The sequence below is a fragment of the Doryrhamphus excisus genome, chromosome 23 (assembly GCF_030265055.1).
Source record: "Doryrhamphus excisus isolate RoL2022-K1 chromosome 23, RoL_Dexc_1.0, whole genome shotgun sequence".
Lineage (NCBI taxonomy): Eukaryota > Metazoa > Chordata > Actinopteri > Syngnathiformes > Syngnathidae > Doryrhamphus > Doryrhamphus excisus.
The window spans coordinates 3,682,507-3,698,481 of NC_080488.1; the positions used below are offsets into that span (position 1 = coordinate 3,682,507).

General features: G+C 38.5%; 2 protein-coding genes and 1 pseudogene across 3 annotated transcripts; 1 reads left to right on the top strand and 2 right to left on the bottom strand.

Annotated features, from left to right (window-relative positions):
* Positions 1-223: 223 nt before the first annotated feature.
* On the bottom strand, positions 224-12,404 carry LOC131110274 (NACHT, LRR and PYD domains-containing protein 1b allele 2-like). 2 transcript variants are annotated; one of them, XM_058063209.1, is made up of 14 exons: positions 12,055-12,404; positions 10,499-10,750; positions 8,674-8,943; positions 8,319-8,579; positions 7,801-7,855; positions 6,237-6,276; positions 6,055-6,152; positions 4,580-4,794; positions 4,225-4,487; positions 3,990-4,118; positions 3,619-3,745; positions 3,481-3,528; positions 2,398-2,445; positions 224-1,666 (listed from the first exon to the last, which is right to left on the bottom strand). In XM_058063209.1, exons 1-14 carry the CDS (start codon positions 12,269-12,271, stop codon positions 1,398-1,400), a joined length of 2,292 nt encoding a protein of 763 aa, XP_057919192.1. In that variant the 5' UTR covers positions 12,272-12,404; the 3' UTR covers positions 224-1,397. The 2 variants fall into 2 exon arrangements, with proteins under 2 accessions (XP_057919192.1, XP_057919193.1); XM_058063210.1 differs by lacking the exon at positions 12,055-12,404 and adding an exon at positions 10,196-10,299 and having other exon boundaries at positions 10,499-10,637.
* A 1,221-nt stretch (positions 12,405-13,625) lies between these two features.
* On the top strand, positions 13,626-15,667 carry LOC131110380 (gastrotropin-like). Its single transcript, XM_058063445.1, has 4 exons — positions 13,626-13,729; positions 13,801-13,961; positions 14,034-14,123; positions 14,414-15,667. Exons 1-4 carry the CDS (start codon positions 13,660-13,662, stop codon positions 14,471-14,473), a joined length of 381 nt encoding a protein of 126 aa, XP_057919428.1. The 5' UTR covers positions 13,626-13,659; the 3' UTR covers positions 14,474-15,667.
* On the bottom strand, positions 14,842-15,952 carry LOC131110379 (gastrotropin-like; annotated as a pseudogene).
* Between the last annotated feature and the right edge of the window lie 23 nt (positions 15,953-15,975).

Sequence of the window (15,975 nt, forward strand, 5' to 3'; positions counted from 1 at the left end):
TTTAAATTTAAATTAAATTTACATTTTTCATTTAATTTAAAATTTTTAATGTAAAAAAAATTAAATTTAAAAAAATTTAAATTTAAATTAAAAAATCTAAATGTAAATTTTTTACATTAAAAATTTTAAATTAAAATAAAAAATGTAAATTTAATTAATTTTAATTTTAATTTTAATTTTAATTTTAATTTTAATTTTAATTTTAATTTTAATTTTGCAAGCAAGTTGAAGTATTTGTGATTTTAGAAATAAGGAGTTAGTACATTCTCTGTAGGCGGCATTATGAATTATCCTTACTGACCTTTTTTGCAGTACATTAAGTATACTTGTTGGGGTCGGCACCGACCCGTTTTACATTTTAATGCATAAAAAGAAGAAGAAAAGAAGAACATTTTAAAATGGTTTAGTTGAAATTATGACCACTATTGTTAGGGTCAGTTTGGACCCGGTTATAATAATATGACTATAAAGCAATATTTTGAGCCACAACTGAAATCATAAGTATACAATTAGCCAACACAATGACAACCAGCTCCTCTTCTCATCATGGAAGCTTCAGGGGATTCTCATTTTGACCGCTTTTCCAGTATACATGTGACGTGAATTCACTCATTTGATTGGCTGATTTCACATTTACATTTTGGATCATGGAAAGAATGGCAAGAAGATCTGGACCTGTTATGCTTTTTTTTATTTCACTTTATACTAAAGTTCTGTTGCTGAAAATCACTTTTTCTACCTTTTCTTGACATTAATATAATAATAATATATAATATAATAAATAAAACTAATTGATTTAAGAGATATGTTGTATATCCCTCAGTAATAGCCAGGTAACAAAATAATTCAATTTATTAATATGATTCTTTTGAGGTTCATTTTTACCATTTTTGGAAATTAAAATGGAGGGGTATAGTGACAAAAAAAGGCCAACATGGCCACACCAAAAGTATTAAAACCAACATTTTCATGGATGAGGAAGCCTAAGAAGGTAACCAAGACATGAGAAGTAAATTTCATGGTAACTTATTGTTTTTAGTGTATTTTATACCTGATTTAATACACGGGTCAAAACCGACCCATTAATAGAGGAGATGATACCAGAAAGCTAACACAGGTTAAAGGTTAACTTCCAATGAAGCAACACAGGAAATAAATCCTATAAGATTTTTTTTTTATTTACAAATAAATTGTTTATGATGAAAAAAATATATAGGATATTACTCGGGATCACAAGTAATTTGAAGTTCTACATCACATCAATTAATTTATGTATAAATCTCAATTTTTGGTTTTACAGTGCTTTACAATAAGAGTGGTATAAAAGTATAATGTTGACTTTTGTAACATTGTGAGGTATGTTTATTAATGCCAGCATGGCTTTTCTTTGGGTACTCTCATACATGAGGTAGCCTCAGATGGGTGTGAAGTGTACGGTCCCTGTGCTCAAGGTGACCGATCATCCTCCTGGAAGCTTCATTTCCTTTCATCATGACCGTGTCGATCAGTGCACGTGCCTTGTGTGTGCAAATCGGGTTGTCTTGCATTATTGCATTTTTCTCACCGTCATTCAGGTCTATACCCAAAAGGTCATCCATCAACTGATTAATGACTTCGTCACTGACCCGCGCCGCAAAATCAGCCCTTACTCTGCGGAGCGCTGATTCTGTAAGAACAAAGGAAACATTTCATTGAAAATGTTGAGTTATACAAAGTGAATGAATTAATAAAGTCATAATATTACAAATAAAAAGTTGCAATCGGCAGCAGTTCTTCAGTGAGTAAGGACTTGGACTTTTATTTTAAAAAATATATTTTTTTATATTTTTATATTTTATATTAAAAAATAATATTTTATATATTGGGCAACATCATTAAATATTCAAGGCTGGCTATTTTCAGAAAAATTTAATGTACTTAAATTTTGCACTTTTGAAAAAAAACAAAAAATGCAGAAGAAATTATGAATTTCTCCATAATCCATTAACTTAATCTTAAATTAATGGATAATTAACTTAATCTGTAAGAACAAAGTAAACATTTCATTGAAAATGTTGAGTTATACAAGGTGAATTAATTAATAAAGTCATAATATTACAGAAAAAAGTTGCAATCGGCAGCAGTTGTTCAGTGAGTAAGAACTTGGACTTTTTTTTTTTAAATTATATTTTATATAAAAAAAAGTATATTTTATATATTGGGCAACATCGTTAAATATTCAAAGGCTGGCTATTTTCAGAAAACTTTAATGTACTTACATTTTGCACTTTTAGTATCTTTTTTTTTTTCAGTGTAATCCGAATATTTATTATGAAGATAAAATAAATAGTTATAGCTTAACAAATATTTTAATGAACATTCAAAAAATCAGTGCAAAAAAAAAAAAATGATCCTTACCACATGTACTCATTCCTGGCGAAATAGACCGTGGGGTTGTGTAGTCATCTGAAAAAAAACCCAAAAATGCAGAAGAAATTATGGAGAAATTCATAAGAACTTGGACTTTTATTTTAAAAAATATACATTTTTAGATTTTATATAAAAATATATATATATATATATATTATATATTGGGCAACATCGTTAAATATTCAAGGCTGGCTATTTTCAGAAAATTACAACTTTAATGTACTTACATTTTGCACTTTTAGTATCATTTTTTTTAGTGTAATCCAAGTATTTATTATGAAGATAAAATGAAAAAAAAATGCAGAAGAAATTATGGAGAAATTCATAAGGACTTGGACTTTTATTTTAAAAAATATACATTTTTATATTTTATATAAAAAAATATATATTTTATATATTGGGCAACATCGTTAAATATTCAAGGCTTGCTATTTTCAGAAAATTACAACTTTAATGTACTTACATTTTGCACTTTTAGTATCATTTTTTTTAGTGTAATCCAAATATTTATTATGAAGATAAAATGAAAAAAAAAATGCAGAAGAAATTATGGAGAAATCCATAAGGACTTGGACTTTTATTTTAAAAAATATACATTTTTATATTTTATATAAAAATATATATATTTTATATATTGGGCAACATCGTTAAATATTCAAGGCTGGCTATTTTCAGAAAATTACAACTTTAATGTACTTACATTTTGCACTTTTAGTATCATTTTTTTTTCAGTGTAATCCAAATATTTATTATGAAGATAAAATGAAAAAAAAAACAAAAAATGCAGAAGAAATTATGGAGAAATTCATAAGGACTTGGACTCTTATTTTAAAAAATATACATTTTTATATTTTATATAAAAAAATATATATTTTATATATTGGGCAACATTGTTAAATATTCAAGGCTGGCTATTTTCAGAAAATTACAACTTTAATGTACTTACATTTTGCACTTTTAGTATCATTTTTTTTTCAGTGTAATCCAAATATTTATTATGAAGATAAAATAAATAGTTATAGCTTAACATTCAAAAATCAATGCAAAAAAAAAAAAAAAAAAGATCCTTACCACATGTCCTCATTCCTGGCCAAATAAGCTGTTGGTTGTTGTAGTCATCTGAAAAAAAAAATGCAGAAGAAATTATGAATATCTCCATAATCCATTACTGGGCCATGCAGTGTCATATTTGTAAAGTAAATCACTCACGCTGTCGAATCATACATCTCCACACTTGTCCACGTGCATTCTCCAGTCTGAGACCAAATATTATTGGTTGCTGAATGTGCACCTCAAAGAAATTTGGGTCTCTCCTTTCATCTGTGAGCATATAATGCTGTGAAGGGAACACAAAACAATAAAAAAAAAAAAAAAAAAAGCTGTTGTTGATGGATTGGCCGAGCATGTCCCCAGACCTAAACCCGATTGAACACCGTTAAAATTGATTCCATTGACAACCCGTGAAGCCCTCAAGCAGTGTTCGAATAAAATGGCAGCCACAGAAAATATTGACATTTCGGACATCATTTGCAACGTGTTTCCATAAGATAATAAGGAATAAGAATAAATTGAAGTCATACATCTGGGGATATCACCGCATCGGCAATATCAGCTTTGAGCGAGAATCGGTCATCCAGTTCCAAGGGTCCTTCAGGGTAAGGCTTCTCAATCTTGACATAATTTAAACTGTGTGCCTTCTTGTCGAGTGCCTGTGCCAGAGAAAAAAAAAAAAAGTGCTGTCACAAAGACGTTTAATCGTAACATCAGGAAAAAAAAGATGTAGAGCGCATCACCGTTGAAAAAATGGACAATGACCTCTTCGAGAGCGGGGTCAAACAAGATCAGATAAACATGCAGTGTCAGGAAGGTTTTGGTGGTCTGATAGATCAACACTTTGCACTTCAGAGGTAGTCGATAGCCAAACACGCGGCCAATCCGGACGATCACTCCTTTTACAGAGAAATTTGGGTATGGTAGCCTGACATGGGATGATGTGGCCTCAGACACTTTGTCCACAATATATCCGTCAGCATGTACACACAGAACCGCTAACTGCGGCCCAGGGATAGTCTTATCATCTACGCGGACAAAAAAAATAAAAAATAATGCAACATTGTTAATCCCAGCATATTGTGACATTGATTATACGAATGACATCATGCTTGCTTACCGATGTTGATCCAGTGCGGTAGATACACGTCATCAAACTGTCCATCGTTGACTGTGAGGTCCAAGAGTAGGCCTCCAGCTATGGAAAGCATGGCTTCCAGCTTGTCCTTATGTTCCCACCAATGACCAAAGCGGTATTTGAAGCTCATTTTCTTCGAAGAAATCCAACGCAGGCCCGACACACGGCATTCGAATTTACCCGGTCCACACTGCAATCTGGTGGAAGAGATGGAAGATCACAAAAAGGTGTCTCGCAAGGACGATGGCGACTATGAATGCTAATACAAGATAATACGGTATTCAAATCAACCTACATGGTGTTGTCAGTATCAGCGATTGACATGTGGCTGTTTATGTCCACCACCAGTGTTGGGCATATTACTTTAAAGAAGTAATTAGTTATAGTTACTAGTACCTTCTCAAAAAAAAAAGTTTTTAGAGTTACTAACTGAGTTACTCCACTACAAAAGTAACTAGTTACCAGTAAAAGTACCCACCCCCAGCAAAGACGGGTACCATTACAAAGGTTTGCATTTATTGCAGTCGACAGGTGTTTGTGTGTTTGAGTTACTCACACAAGACGTGGACAAAGTCTTTTTTCGGGGACATAATACATTTTAAACATAATATATACATAGTACATTTTACCTTTGATTCAACAAGGTTAAAGCAGTGTCTGTACTTCCATTTGGCAAACGCTGTTTGGACTTGCACTAAACACCCGCCCACTCAAGTTCTCTGATTGGCTGAAAACGCACTCTTACTAAAACTTAGCCAATCCCGTTGCTTATGTGCTCTAAACATCCGCCCACCCAAATTCTGTGATTGGCTGAAAACGCACTCTTACGAAACCTTAGCTAATTCTCGTTACTTATGTGCTCTAAACACCCGCCCACTCAAGTTCTCTGATTGGCTGAAAACGCAATCTATGTGCTCTAAACACCCGCCCACTCAAGTTCTCTGATTGGCCGAAGACGAAACTTTACTAAACATTAGCCAATTCTCATTGCTCATGTGCTCTAAACACCCGCCCACTCAAGTTCTCTGATTGGCTGAAAACGCAATCTATGTGCTCTAAACACCCGCCCACTCAAGTTCTCTGATTAGCCGAAGACGAAACTTTACGAAACATTAGCCAATTCTCATTGCGCATGTGCTCTAAACACCCGCCCACTCAAGTTCTCTGATTGGCTGAAGACGCAATTTTACTAAAATCTGAGCCAATCCTCATTGCTCATATGGTTATCCCACCCCTCCCGTCACTCTGCAACACTCTCACTGCGCTGCAGATTAGTTATAAAGTCGGTGTTATATTTTTAGGCGGCTTCAGTAACGAGCAGTAACGTGGTAACGGCGTTATGCGGACAGTAAAAGTAATGTGTTAGAGTACCCGTTACTGGCCACCACAGTGTAGTCTACTTTTAACTGGAAGTCAACTGGGACCGCAACAGTAAGAGGAATGAAAATATGCTTCACCTGTACCAAGTCCCATCAAGACGAAGCACTTCCGGTTCAAGTTTAGTCCATTCACTCTTGTCAATCGTCGACGTTATGCCTCCAGTGAGCCACTCAGCCTGGATTACATATGACAAGCATTCGATTTAAAAGGACGTAAACTGAATAATAATAATAAAATGAAATAAATAAAAAGTACTCACGTGGATAATCGTAAATATGTCAACAGATGGCTTAATTTTCCTGAAAGTGGTTCATAATGGCAGTTTTTACACATACACTACAATATCATTTTACAATTAAACACTTACTATACTATTTTAAAATGTTCAAGTTCACTAAAATGGGCAACGTCATTACAAATTATTCAGAAATATGTTATAAATATGTGTATACATTAAAAAAAAATAGTCTCCATGAAGTTATAGACCACCACAAACTACAACAAGAACAAGTACATTATTATTAAATGAATGAATACATTTCTTGTGACACAGGAAAAGTCAATAACATTCATTCTCTACTGCTTTTCCTCACAACGGTCGCGGGGGTGCTGGAGCCTATCCCAGCTGTCTTCGGGCGAGAGGCGGGGTACAACCTGGACTGGTGGCCAGCCAATCACAGGGCACATATAGACAAACAACCATTCACACTCACATTCATACCTATGGACAATTTGGAGTCGCTAATTACCCTAGCATGTTTTTGGAATGTGGGAGGAAAGCGGAGTACCCGGAGAAAACCCACGCATGCACGGGGAGAACATGCAAACTCCACACAGAGATGGCCGAGGGTGGGGAAAGACAAAATAAGAAGCCAAAAGTTACCACTTCCACACAAAATAGGAGAACTCATTCATTCATTTTCTACCGCTTATTCTCACAAGGGTCGCGGGGGGTGCTGAAGCCTATCCCAGCTGTCTTCGAGCGAGAGGCGGGGTACAACCTGGACTGGTGGCCAGCCAATCACAGGGCACATATAGACAAACAACCATTCACACTCACATTCATACCTATGGACAATTTGGAGTCGCTAATTAACCTAGCATGTTTTTGGAATGTGGGAGGAAAGCGGAGTACCCGGAGTAAACACACGAATAAACAGGGAGAACATGCAAACTCCACACAGAGATGGCCGAGGGTGGGGAAAGACAAAATAAGAAGCCAAAAGTTACCACTTCCACACAAAATAGGAGGAGAACTCATTCATTCATTTTCTACCGCTTATTCTCACGAGGGTCGCGGGGGGTGCTGAAGCCTATCCCAGCTGTCTTCGAGCGAGAGGCGGGGTACACCTTGGACTAGTGGCCAGCCAATCACAGGGCACATATAGACAAACAACCATTCACACTCACATTCATACCTATGGACAATTTGGAGTCGCTAATTAACCTAGCATGTTTTTGGAATGTGGGAGGAAACCGGAGTACCCGGAGAAAACCCACGCATGCACGGGGAGAACATGCAAACTCCACACAGAGATGGCCGAAGGTGGGGAAAGACAAAATAAGAAGCCAAAAGTTACCACTTCCACACATAATAGGAGAACTCATTCATTCATTTTCTACCGCTTATCCTCACTAGGGTCGCGGGGGTACCCGAAGAAAACCCACGGGGAGAACATGCAAACTCCACACAGGGATGGCCGAGGGTGGAATCGAACCATAGTCTCTTAGCTGTGAGGTCTGCGCGCTAACCACTCAACCACCACAATAACATTGACTTCATTTCATTTATATATATATGCCTTAGTGGCTGAAAGACTTACATTTTAAATTTGCCACTGGCCCCATGGATCTTACTGGTCCCACTGGTTTCACTGTCTGAAACAACATGCAGTATAAAATATACTTTATATCATGTACTGTAGATTTGAAGCACAGACATTAGACACTGGAAGTCATCTCCTCTTTGACCTTTTGGCTTTCCAATGCTACCAGTAGCTACCAGCAGCTCCTTGGCAAGTCGCTCATGGGCTACCCGTAGCTCCTAACCACTTTTCAAGTAGCTCTCCAAAGGGTTTATTCATGTATAATCAACTTGGGTTTCGGCAGTAGTCCGGAAGTTCTCGGGAACACTTTGGGAGTGTGACCAACAATAAATGAAAACAGAGCAATTTGGTAATTCAAGGAAATACAGCTGGAATGAGTGCAGATTCTGGAAGATCTAGACAGCTTTCAGTGCAGGTTATTATGTCTAGCTGCTCTATAGGAGTCCGCAACTAAATATAGCATAATAGTTCTGTGGTTTCGAAACAATGTCACATCAACGGCGGCTTCAACTTACCGATGATTTCCAAAATTGAAGGCTCTCTCAGCTTTAGGAAGAAGAGCATCTTCAAACATGTTGATGGACCTTTGGATAGAACCAGATCAATCGCATACCGAGTCTTGGTTCTAATATCAGGAATCTCTCGTATTTCTTCTCTGTCTCTGAGACTCAATAATCCATCCTTTGTTAGATCATCCGACAGTTTATGCAAAAGCGGGGAGAAGACCAATGAGATGAACTTGGATTTCAATCTGAGAAGCTTCATTTGAGCGTCCTCTGAAAAACAGTGGAGATAAAAGCATGTCAAAGCGTGTCTTCTGCATCCGTCTCTCACATCAACTACCCTCATGCCTGTTTCAGTTCAACTCACCTATGGCTTTAAAATATGGGGCGTACATATCATCTCTGGTCCATAGGCAAAACATCATCCTCCTACATGCACGTGGACCTTTCCGTACGACCAGATCGGTCAGAGACTGAGACCGTTCTTTAATGTCACTGATCTTCAGTATGTGTACGCAATCAGAACGATTCAAAAAACCATCTTGTTGAAGCCTATCCAGCAGGAAAGTCCAAAAAGAGGAAGACGCTGTTGTCATCATCTGAGGCCCCATCAGCAGAAGCTCGATTTGATCCTCGTCTGAAAAACAACGCAAACGCAGAATGTCATGCCAGGCATCGGAAACAATGAGAATTTGCCCCGGTTGTGGAGGTTAATGGATTAGGGCATATTTCTGGATAACCTAATCCATTTTCTATGCCGCTTAATCCTCATTAGGCTTGTGGGGGTACAGTGGAGCCTATCAAAGATGACTTTGGGCAGGAGGCGGGGTACACCCAACATGCACACCACTTGTCCACTGTGCGGCTACGTATAGATGGCCGGGGGGTGGGACAAAATAAGAAACCAAAAAGTTACCACTTCCACACAAAATAGGAGAACTCATTCATTCATTCATTTTCTACCGCTTATTCTCACGAGGGTCGCGGGTGGTGCAGGAGCTTATCCCAGCTGTCTTGGGGCGAGAGGCGGGGTACACCCTGGACTGGTGGCCAGCCAATCACAGGGCACATATAGACAAACAACCATTCACACTCACATTCATAACTATGGACAATTTGGAGTTGCTAATTAACCTAGCATGTTTTTGGAATGTGGGAGGAAACCGGAGTACCCGGAGAAAACCCACACATGCACGGGGAGAACATGCAAACTCCACACAGAGATGGCCGAGGGTGGGGAAAGACAAAATAAGAAGCCAAAAGGTTACCACTTCCACACATAATAGGAGGAGAACTCATTCATTCATTCATTTTCTACCGCTTATTCACACGAGGGTCGCGGGTGGTGCTGGAGCTTATCCCAGCTGTCTTGGGGCGAGAGGCGGGGTACACCCTGGACTGGTGGCCAGCCAATCACAGGGCACATATAGACAAACAACCATTCACACTCACATTCATAACTATGGACAATTTGGAGTTGCTAATTAACCTAGCATGTTTTTGGAATGTGGGAGGAAACCGGAGTACCCGGAGAAAACCCACGCATGCACGAGGAGAACATGCAAACTCCACACAGAGATGGCCGAGGGTGGGGAAAGACAAATAAGAAGCCAAAAAGTTACCACTTCCACACATAATAGGAGGAGAACTCATTCATTTTCTACCGCTTATTCACACGAGGGTCGCGGGTGGTGCTGGAGCCTATCCCAGCTGTCTTCGGGCGAGAGGCGGGGTACACCCTGGACTGGTGGCCAGCCAATCACAGGGCACATATAGACAAACAACCATTCACACTCACATTCATACCTATGAACAATTTGGAGTCGCTAATTAACCTAGCATGTTTTTGGAATGTGGGTGGAAACCGGAGTCTTCAGAAAAAAACCCACGCATGCACGGGGAGAACATGCAAACTCCACACAGAGATGGCTGAGGGTGAAATTGAACCCTGGTCTCCTAGCTGTGAGGTCTAACCACTCGACCTCCGTGCAGCCTGTGATGGGAGACAGTGAGTCGTTAATAAATTATTTATTTCTGTGCCGCCCGGTGGCAAATGCGCCACGGCCCCGGCCCGGCGGTTGGGGACCCCTGATCTCAACGATATATATATATATTTGTGGTAAACAGTCCTTACTTGCTAACATAACTCCATGGAAGCTAAACAAGGTCACAAAAGGTCAGCTCCAACTCACCGATGTCTTCAAAATGTCCAGGAGTTGTCAATTTGAGGTGAAACAGCATCTTCCTGCTTCCTAAATAACCTCGGCTTATAATCAGATCCATCAGAGCCTGAGCCCTTGCCAAAAAGTAACGTTCCTTTAGTAGTTGTTTGCTCTCTGCTGGGCTCAATACATCATCGTCTACGAGCTTCGTCAACACTTGAGACGAAGTCGCAATCGAGAAGAGGCGAAGTCTAATACGTTGAAAGTCCACCAGTCTTTTCTCTAAAAACAATGCAAACAGAGAAGGTCAGGCATCACAGAAAAGAACATTGCCATTTGTGTGTGTGTGTGTGTGTGTGTGTGTGGGTTGAAATAGTTTTCTGGGGCAACCTCTAAGATCATATTACAATAATGCAATATTTCCTTGTATGTATTGCGATGTATGAAACTACATTTTCTATGAGCACACATTTAAAGTACTAGATGGTACCGCTCCAAAGGTATCGATTAGGAATGAGTACTGGATACACTGTAAACCCCACACTTCCCCACAGAAAAATCATATAATGACCATAAATAATGTTTTATTTGAATGGTACAGTAATGTTTGTTGAGGGTACAACACGTTTTGTGCAATTTAAAAACACCAGACATTTGTACAGCATTCCCACAGCGGAGAAATTCTGTGCTATTCTAGTTAGCTAGGTAGCTAGCTAGCTAGCATTCCTACGGCGCGAATTTCTCTTAGCCAGTCTAGTTAGCCAGCTAGCTAGCTAGCTAGAACGCCAAGCGATTGTGAGATCTGACTTTGTAGTGTCAGACGGTTTTGTGATATAATTGTTTTAGTCTTTTCAACGGGTATACTTTTAAGACTCTTTTCTCGCATGTCCCCACCAAACAGGAACTACTTTCTTCAACACCAAAAAAAACGACTCTAGCTAGCTTGGTTCATGGGACGAATTAGCCACGAATACCGCTATCATCATATTCAAATGTGACAAACATGATTCAAATGAACAAAGCTAAACCCTTTCATGAAAATGTAAAGTCTATAGTTTATCAGGTGCTGCCAAATTAGGTTGAGTTTGTTTCACGAAGCATATTGTGGACATTCGTGTAAAGTGAATATACTAGCTAGCTAGCTAGCATTCCCACGGCGCGAATTTCTCTTGGAGAAATTCTGTGCTAGTCTAGTTAGCCAGCTAGCTAGCTAGAGGGCGCTTAGATTACCCATTTTTTTGTATTCGTTTACTCTGTAGGCCACCATAATAATGGTCATCACAGAGCTAATCGGCAATATATACGTATGAAAATTGTATGAATAATAAATAAAAATGGTATTTGGGTCATGGCGGGTCTGCAAGTGAATGTTCATGCTAATAGCAGATACAGGGCTTCCCTTCTGTCAAATGTTCCGGAAGTTACGCCTTCTGGAAGCCCCACCCACCCTTTCCACTTATAGTCATCAAAAGTGAAAGTAATCGGAAAACTAAGTTTCATATTTCCAGACAAAAACTGTATGCGGCGACTCCGTATTCAGGGAAAAGACGTAAAAAACAAACAAAATAAATGAGTGAAATAGTTACGTGGTAGTTTTCCTTTGAGGAGACTCAGTGAATCCTCGATCGAAGAGAGCGCTTGTCTGTGGCCCAGAGTGGAAGACAATATGTCCACCAAATCCTCCTTGGAGTAGGTTCCCCGACTCAATTCCCCTCGGCTTTCCAGTCGCTCACACAACTTCTGGAAGTCCTCGCTTGTCAAATCTGACAGTGATTTCACTACGTCGGCTACACCCTCGGCCATCTCTCACAAAGTTAACGGAGCCAAAACTAAATAACTTCCGTTCCACTTGTGCTTCCCTGTCGCTCTGCGCGGTTACTCAATTTCCACCAATACGCTATAGAAACACCCACTTGGGGGAACTGCAACAGTACTCCTACTTTTTTTAATCCGGAAGTGAGGTCAGACGTCGCATGTAGTTGCAATTTAAGGCCACAAGATGGCTCTCGTGTGTTAAGAATCTAGTTTGTACTGCAGGCGCTAATGTTCAGTGATTATAATAAAAAATAACGCCGAGCGATTGCGAAATTAACATAATTAAAAATTAAAATGAACATAGTTGAACAGTTGTCTTTTCATGAAAATTTAAAGTATACAGTTTATCAGGTGCTGCCAAATTAGGTTGAATTTGTTGAACTGTCCTGTTTATTGACTAGTGTTAGAACTCTATAATGTTGACGCGGGGTAATACTGCCACTGCTGGACAGGACTGGAATTGCAGGCGCTAATGTTCAGTGATATGGAGAGAAAATAACGCCGAGCGATTGTGACATCTTACTTTTTAGTGTCAGACGTTTTTTTTTGTACAATAGTTTTAGTCTTTTGAGACACAAAACGCTTTTTCTTGTATGTCCCCACCAAACCGGAAGTACTTTTTTCAGCACCAAAAACCGACTCTAGCTAGCTTGGTTCATGGGATGAACTAATTAGCCACAAATACCGCTATCATGGTATTCAAATGTGACATAAATTATCATAATTTAAAAAAAAAACATAGTTGAACAGTTGTAAAAAATGTAAAGTATAGTTTATCAGGTGCTGCCAAATTAGATTGAGTTCGTTGAACTGTCCTGTTTATTGACAACTAGTGTTAGAAATCTCTAATGTTGACGCGGGGTAATACTGCCACCGCTGGACAGGACTGGAATTGCAGCCGCAAGATGGCCTCCTGTTCTACTATATATATACTAAATCCATTATTTATCAATGACCTTCCCCTCTCAACTATTTATCAACGTTGCTTTATTTGTTGTGTTTTGAAATGTCAGTGTCAAATATTCTAATGATTCTGATGGAAAATTACCATTTTTTAATGTTATCTTGCTCTTTATTCATACAACTTTACATATTGTTTGTATAGTAATCACTTCCTGTTCAAATAATTTCCAAATAAAACATACAGAAATCAAAACAATAATTACTATCAGATGTTTTTTTCCATTCTTTCAATGGTCTTTTTAAATGAATCATATGTAATAATATTTATAATAATAATCATGTGGCTGACATGCTGAGGAACGCCACGTACGTATTGGTTGGCGGTGTTTCAAAAGGAACAGCACACACCTGTGGAATGCCACTCCGCTGTTTTCATTCGTCCCACCAACGCCTTCCCTTTTCCTTCTTTCGCCATGATGTCCTTCGCTGGCAAGTATGAGCTGGAGAGCCAAGAGAACTATGAACAGTTTCTTGAAGCAGTCGGTACGGAACTAAATCAAACTCTTGTCAAATGTCTGTGGAGCGTATTTGCATGTTTACATTTTGTTCCACAGGACATCTCCATGCTAAGACTGACCTGAAAGTGCAGACGGAAGTACATCAGGAAGGGAAGGACTTCACGTGGACTCAAAGCCTCCCAGGCTGGACCTGGTCTAATAAGTTCACCATTGGGCAGGAGTGTGAGCTGGTGACAATGACAGGCTCCAAATTCAAGGTCGAGTCCAGATCCTGGTGGAAAGAAAGAAAAAAAATTAATATATCGATTTTTTTTTTTTTGCACTGACAGGCTCCCGTCATTATGGAAAATGGGAAGATTTCTGTACAATTCCCACAATACAACTTCACAGCTGAGATGGTGCACGATAAGCTAGTGATGGTGAGTGTCCAGCTATGCTACATCAACTAGCATGTTGATGTTTTGTTTAGATTAGCTTAGCATACATACATTAACTTACATTGGATTGATTTTAGCATTGTGCAAATGTATCAATGTTGTGGCCCCACTGTGCATTCAATTTTGATTCTCAAACTGTGGTATAAATACCAGTGGTGGTACGCAGTCTTTATTCAGTGGTACTTGGGAACACCAGTACAAGAAAAATATGTTTTTGTGGTAGTACTTGGTGTGAAAAGGCAAAATGCTTACTCACTCTATTTGTGTTGCAGATTTGTATCACTCCAGGGGAGAAGGGAGTGACTTTCACAAGAGTTAGCAAGAGGATTTGACGCTGCAAGACCCAACATGCTTGAAAGAAAATTGCAGTAGAAAGATGGAAAGTCAGAAGAAGGCAAATAACACATTTTGAGCATGAACATGTTATTTTTTTAAATATATTTTTCCAACTTTCTTCTTAAAATAATCATTTATTTTTTTTTAAATACATTTTAATTTCATAATATTATTACTTTCTTTCCAACATTATTCTAACTTTTACCTCAAACTATCTTTCAAAAAATTAAAAAAAATTGTTTCTAATTTATCATTTCATTAGCATAAAGTTGAACTATTTAAAAATAGTAATTTTTTTGAAGTGTTAATATGATAAGCGAACAATTGCCCACGGCTTGAACCGCCACAGCTAATAAAGCTGGGGGACGCAATTACTGCGTCAAACACTAGAGGGCGGTATTGTGTCAACATAAATTACATACAGATAGCTAGTGAGGGGATAATGTTATATTTTTCAGGTCCAATTATTCTGGCCATAGATATTAATTTTACCTCACACTCTTTGGAGCGACTCACAATCTTTCTAAAAAATTACTACTTGATTTTGTTTTGTTCATTTTTAGTAGCATAAAGTTGAACTACTAAAAAAAAATCGTAAGATACAACTGCCAGTGGGTGTCGCTATTACTCTGTTAAACACTAGAGGGCGGTATTGTGCCAGGAGTCCTATTAAATACAACCCATGCAGATGGATACAAAAACAGTGTTTGAATGCTTGTTTATTAGGTTAATCAAGGTGCAATTTGCAAGACTTTTTGTTTTTAGATGTCTTCTCTCTTGCTAACCATCTTGTTGGTAATTCCACCGAGGCTATTAATCTGGGGTGGGGAGAAAAAAAAAAAAAGATTCAAATTAAATCACCTAAAATAGATGACTGAATGTGAGCATGCTCACCTCAACAAGCTTGCCACCAACTATTTCTGCGGTGTAAACATATTTAGGGAACTGGATCCTGAGTTTATTTCCATCCATAGTGACAGTGGTCTAAAATGGGAATACAGAACAAGCAGTAGAAAGGAAATGTCTATTTCAAAATAAAGTTTTTACCTTGAATGTTGTGCCATCCATATCTTCCAGTTCAACCTCCCTGCCAAACATGAATGTGTTGGTCCACACATCAGAGCCCATGAACTTGGCAATTCTGAAGTAAGGGCCCTGATACATGTCAGTCACAAAGTCTTCATTGTCAATATACACCTGTTTGACCCCTAAACAGGAAGAAAAAAAAGGCAGTCAAACTACAGTTTTAAGAACTGAACACAAGCTTCTTACCAAGAGCTTCCAAGAACTCCGAGTACTTCTCCCTGCTCTCCAGCACGTATTTGCCTGTGAAAGACATGATGGAAGGATTGACTGATGTTGTCTGGAAGCTTGACTGGGAGCGTTTTATACTCCACCATCGCCTCATCTTCAGTTGCATCCATGCAAACCATCCAGTCGCTTCCTAACCGCTTTACTCAAATGTAGGAAAATCCTTCAAGTACAGTTGATTGTCAGT

What these genes read in the sequence shown, in the direction of transcription:
- LOC131110274 (XM_058063209.1), bottom strand. Translation starts at nt 12,271, where the DNA reads ATGGCCGAGGGTGTAGCCGACGTAGTGAAATCACTGTCAGATTTGACA. An exon ending in GCCAGTGGCAAATTTAAAAT is followed by an intron (nt 6,277 to 7,800) that starts GTAAGTCTTTCA and finishes AACCACTTTCAG; the next exon opens with GAAAATTAAGCCATCTGTTG. An exon ending in GCCAGGAATGAGGACATGTG is followed by an intron (nt 2,446 to 3,480) that starts GTAAGGATCTTT and finishes GTTTTTTTTCAG; the next exon opens with ATGACTACACAACCCCACGG.
- LOC131110380 (XM_058063445.1), top strand. Translation starts at nt 13,660, where the DNA reads ATGATGTCCTTCGCTGGCAAGTATGAGCTGGAGAGCCAAGAGAACTAT. An exon ending in TGACAGGCTCCAAATTCAAG is followed by an intron (nt 13,962 to 14,033) that starts GTCGAGTCCAGA and finishes TTGCACTGACAG; the next exon opens with GCTCCCGTCATTATGGAAAA. An exon ending in TGCACGATAAGCTAGTGATG is followed by an intron (nt 14,124 to 14,413) that starts GTGAGTGTCCAG and finishes TTTGTGTTGCAG; the next exon opens with ATTTGTATCACTCCAGGGGA.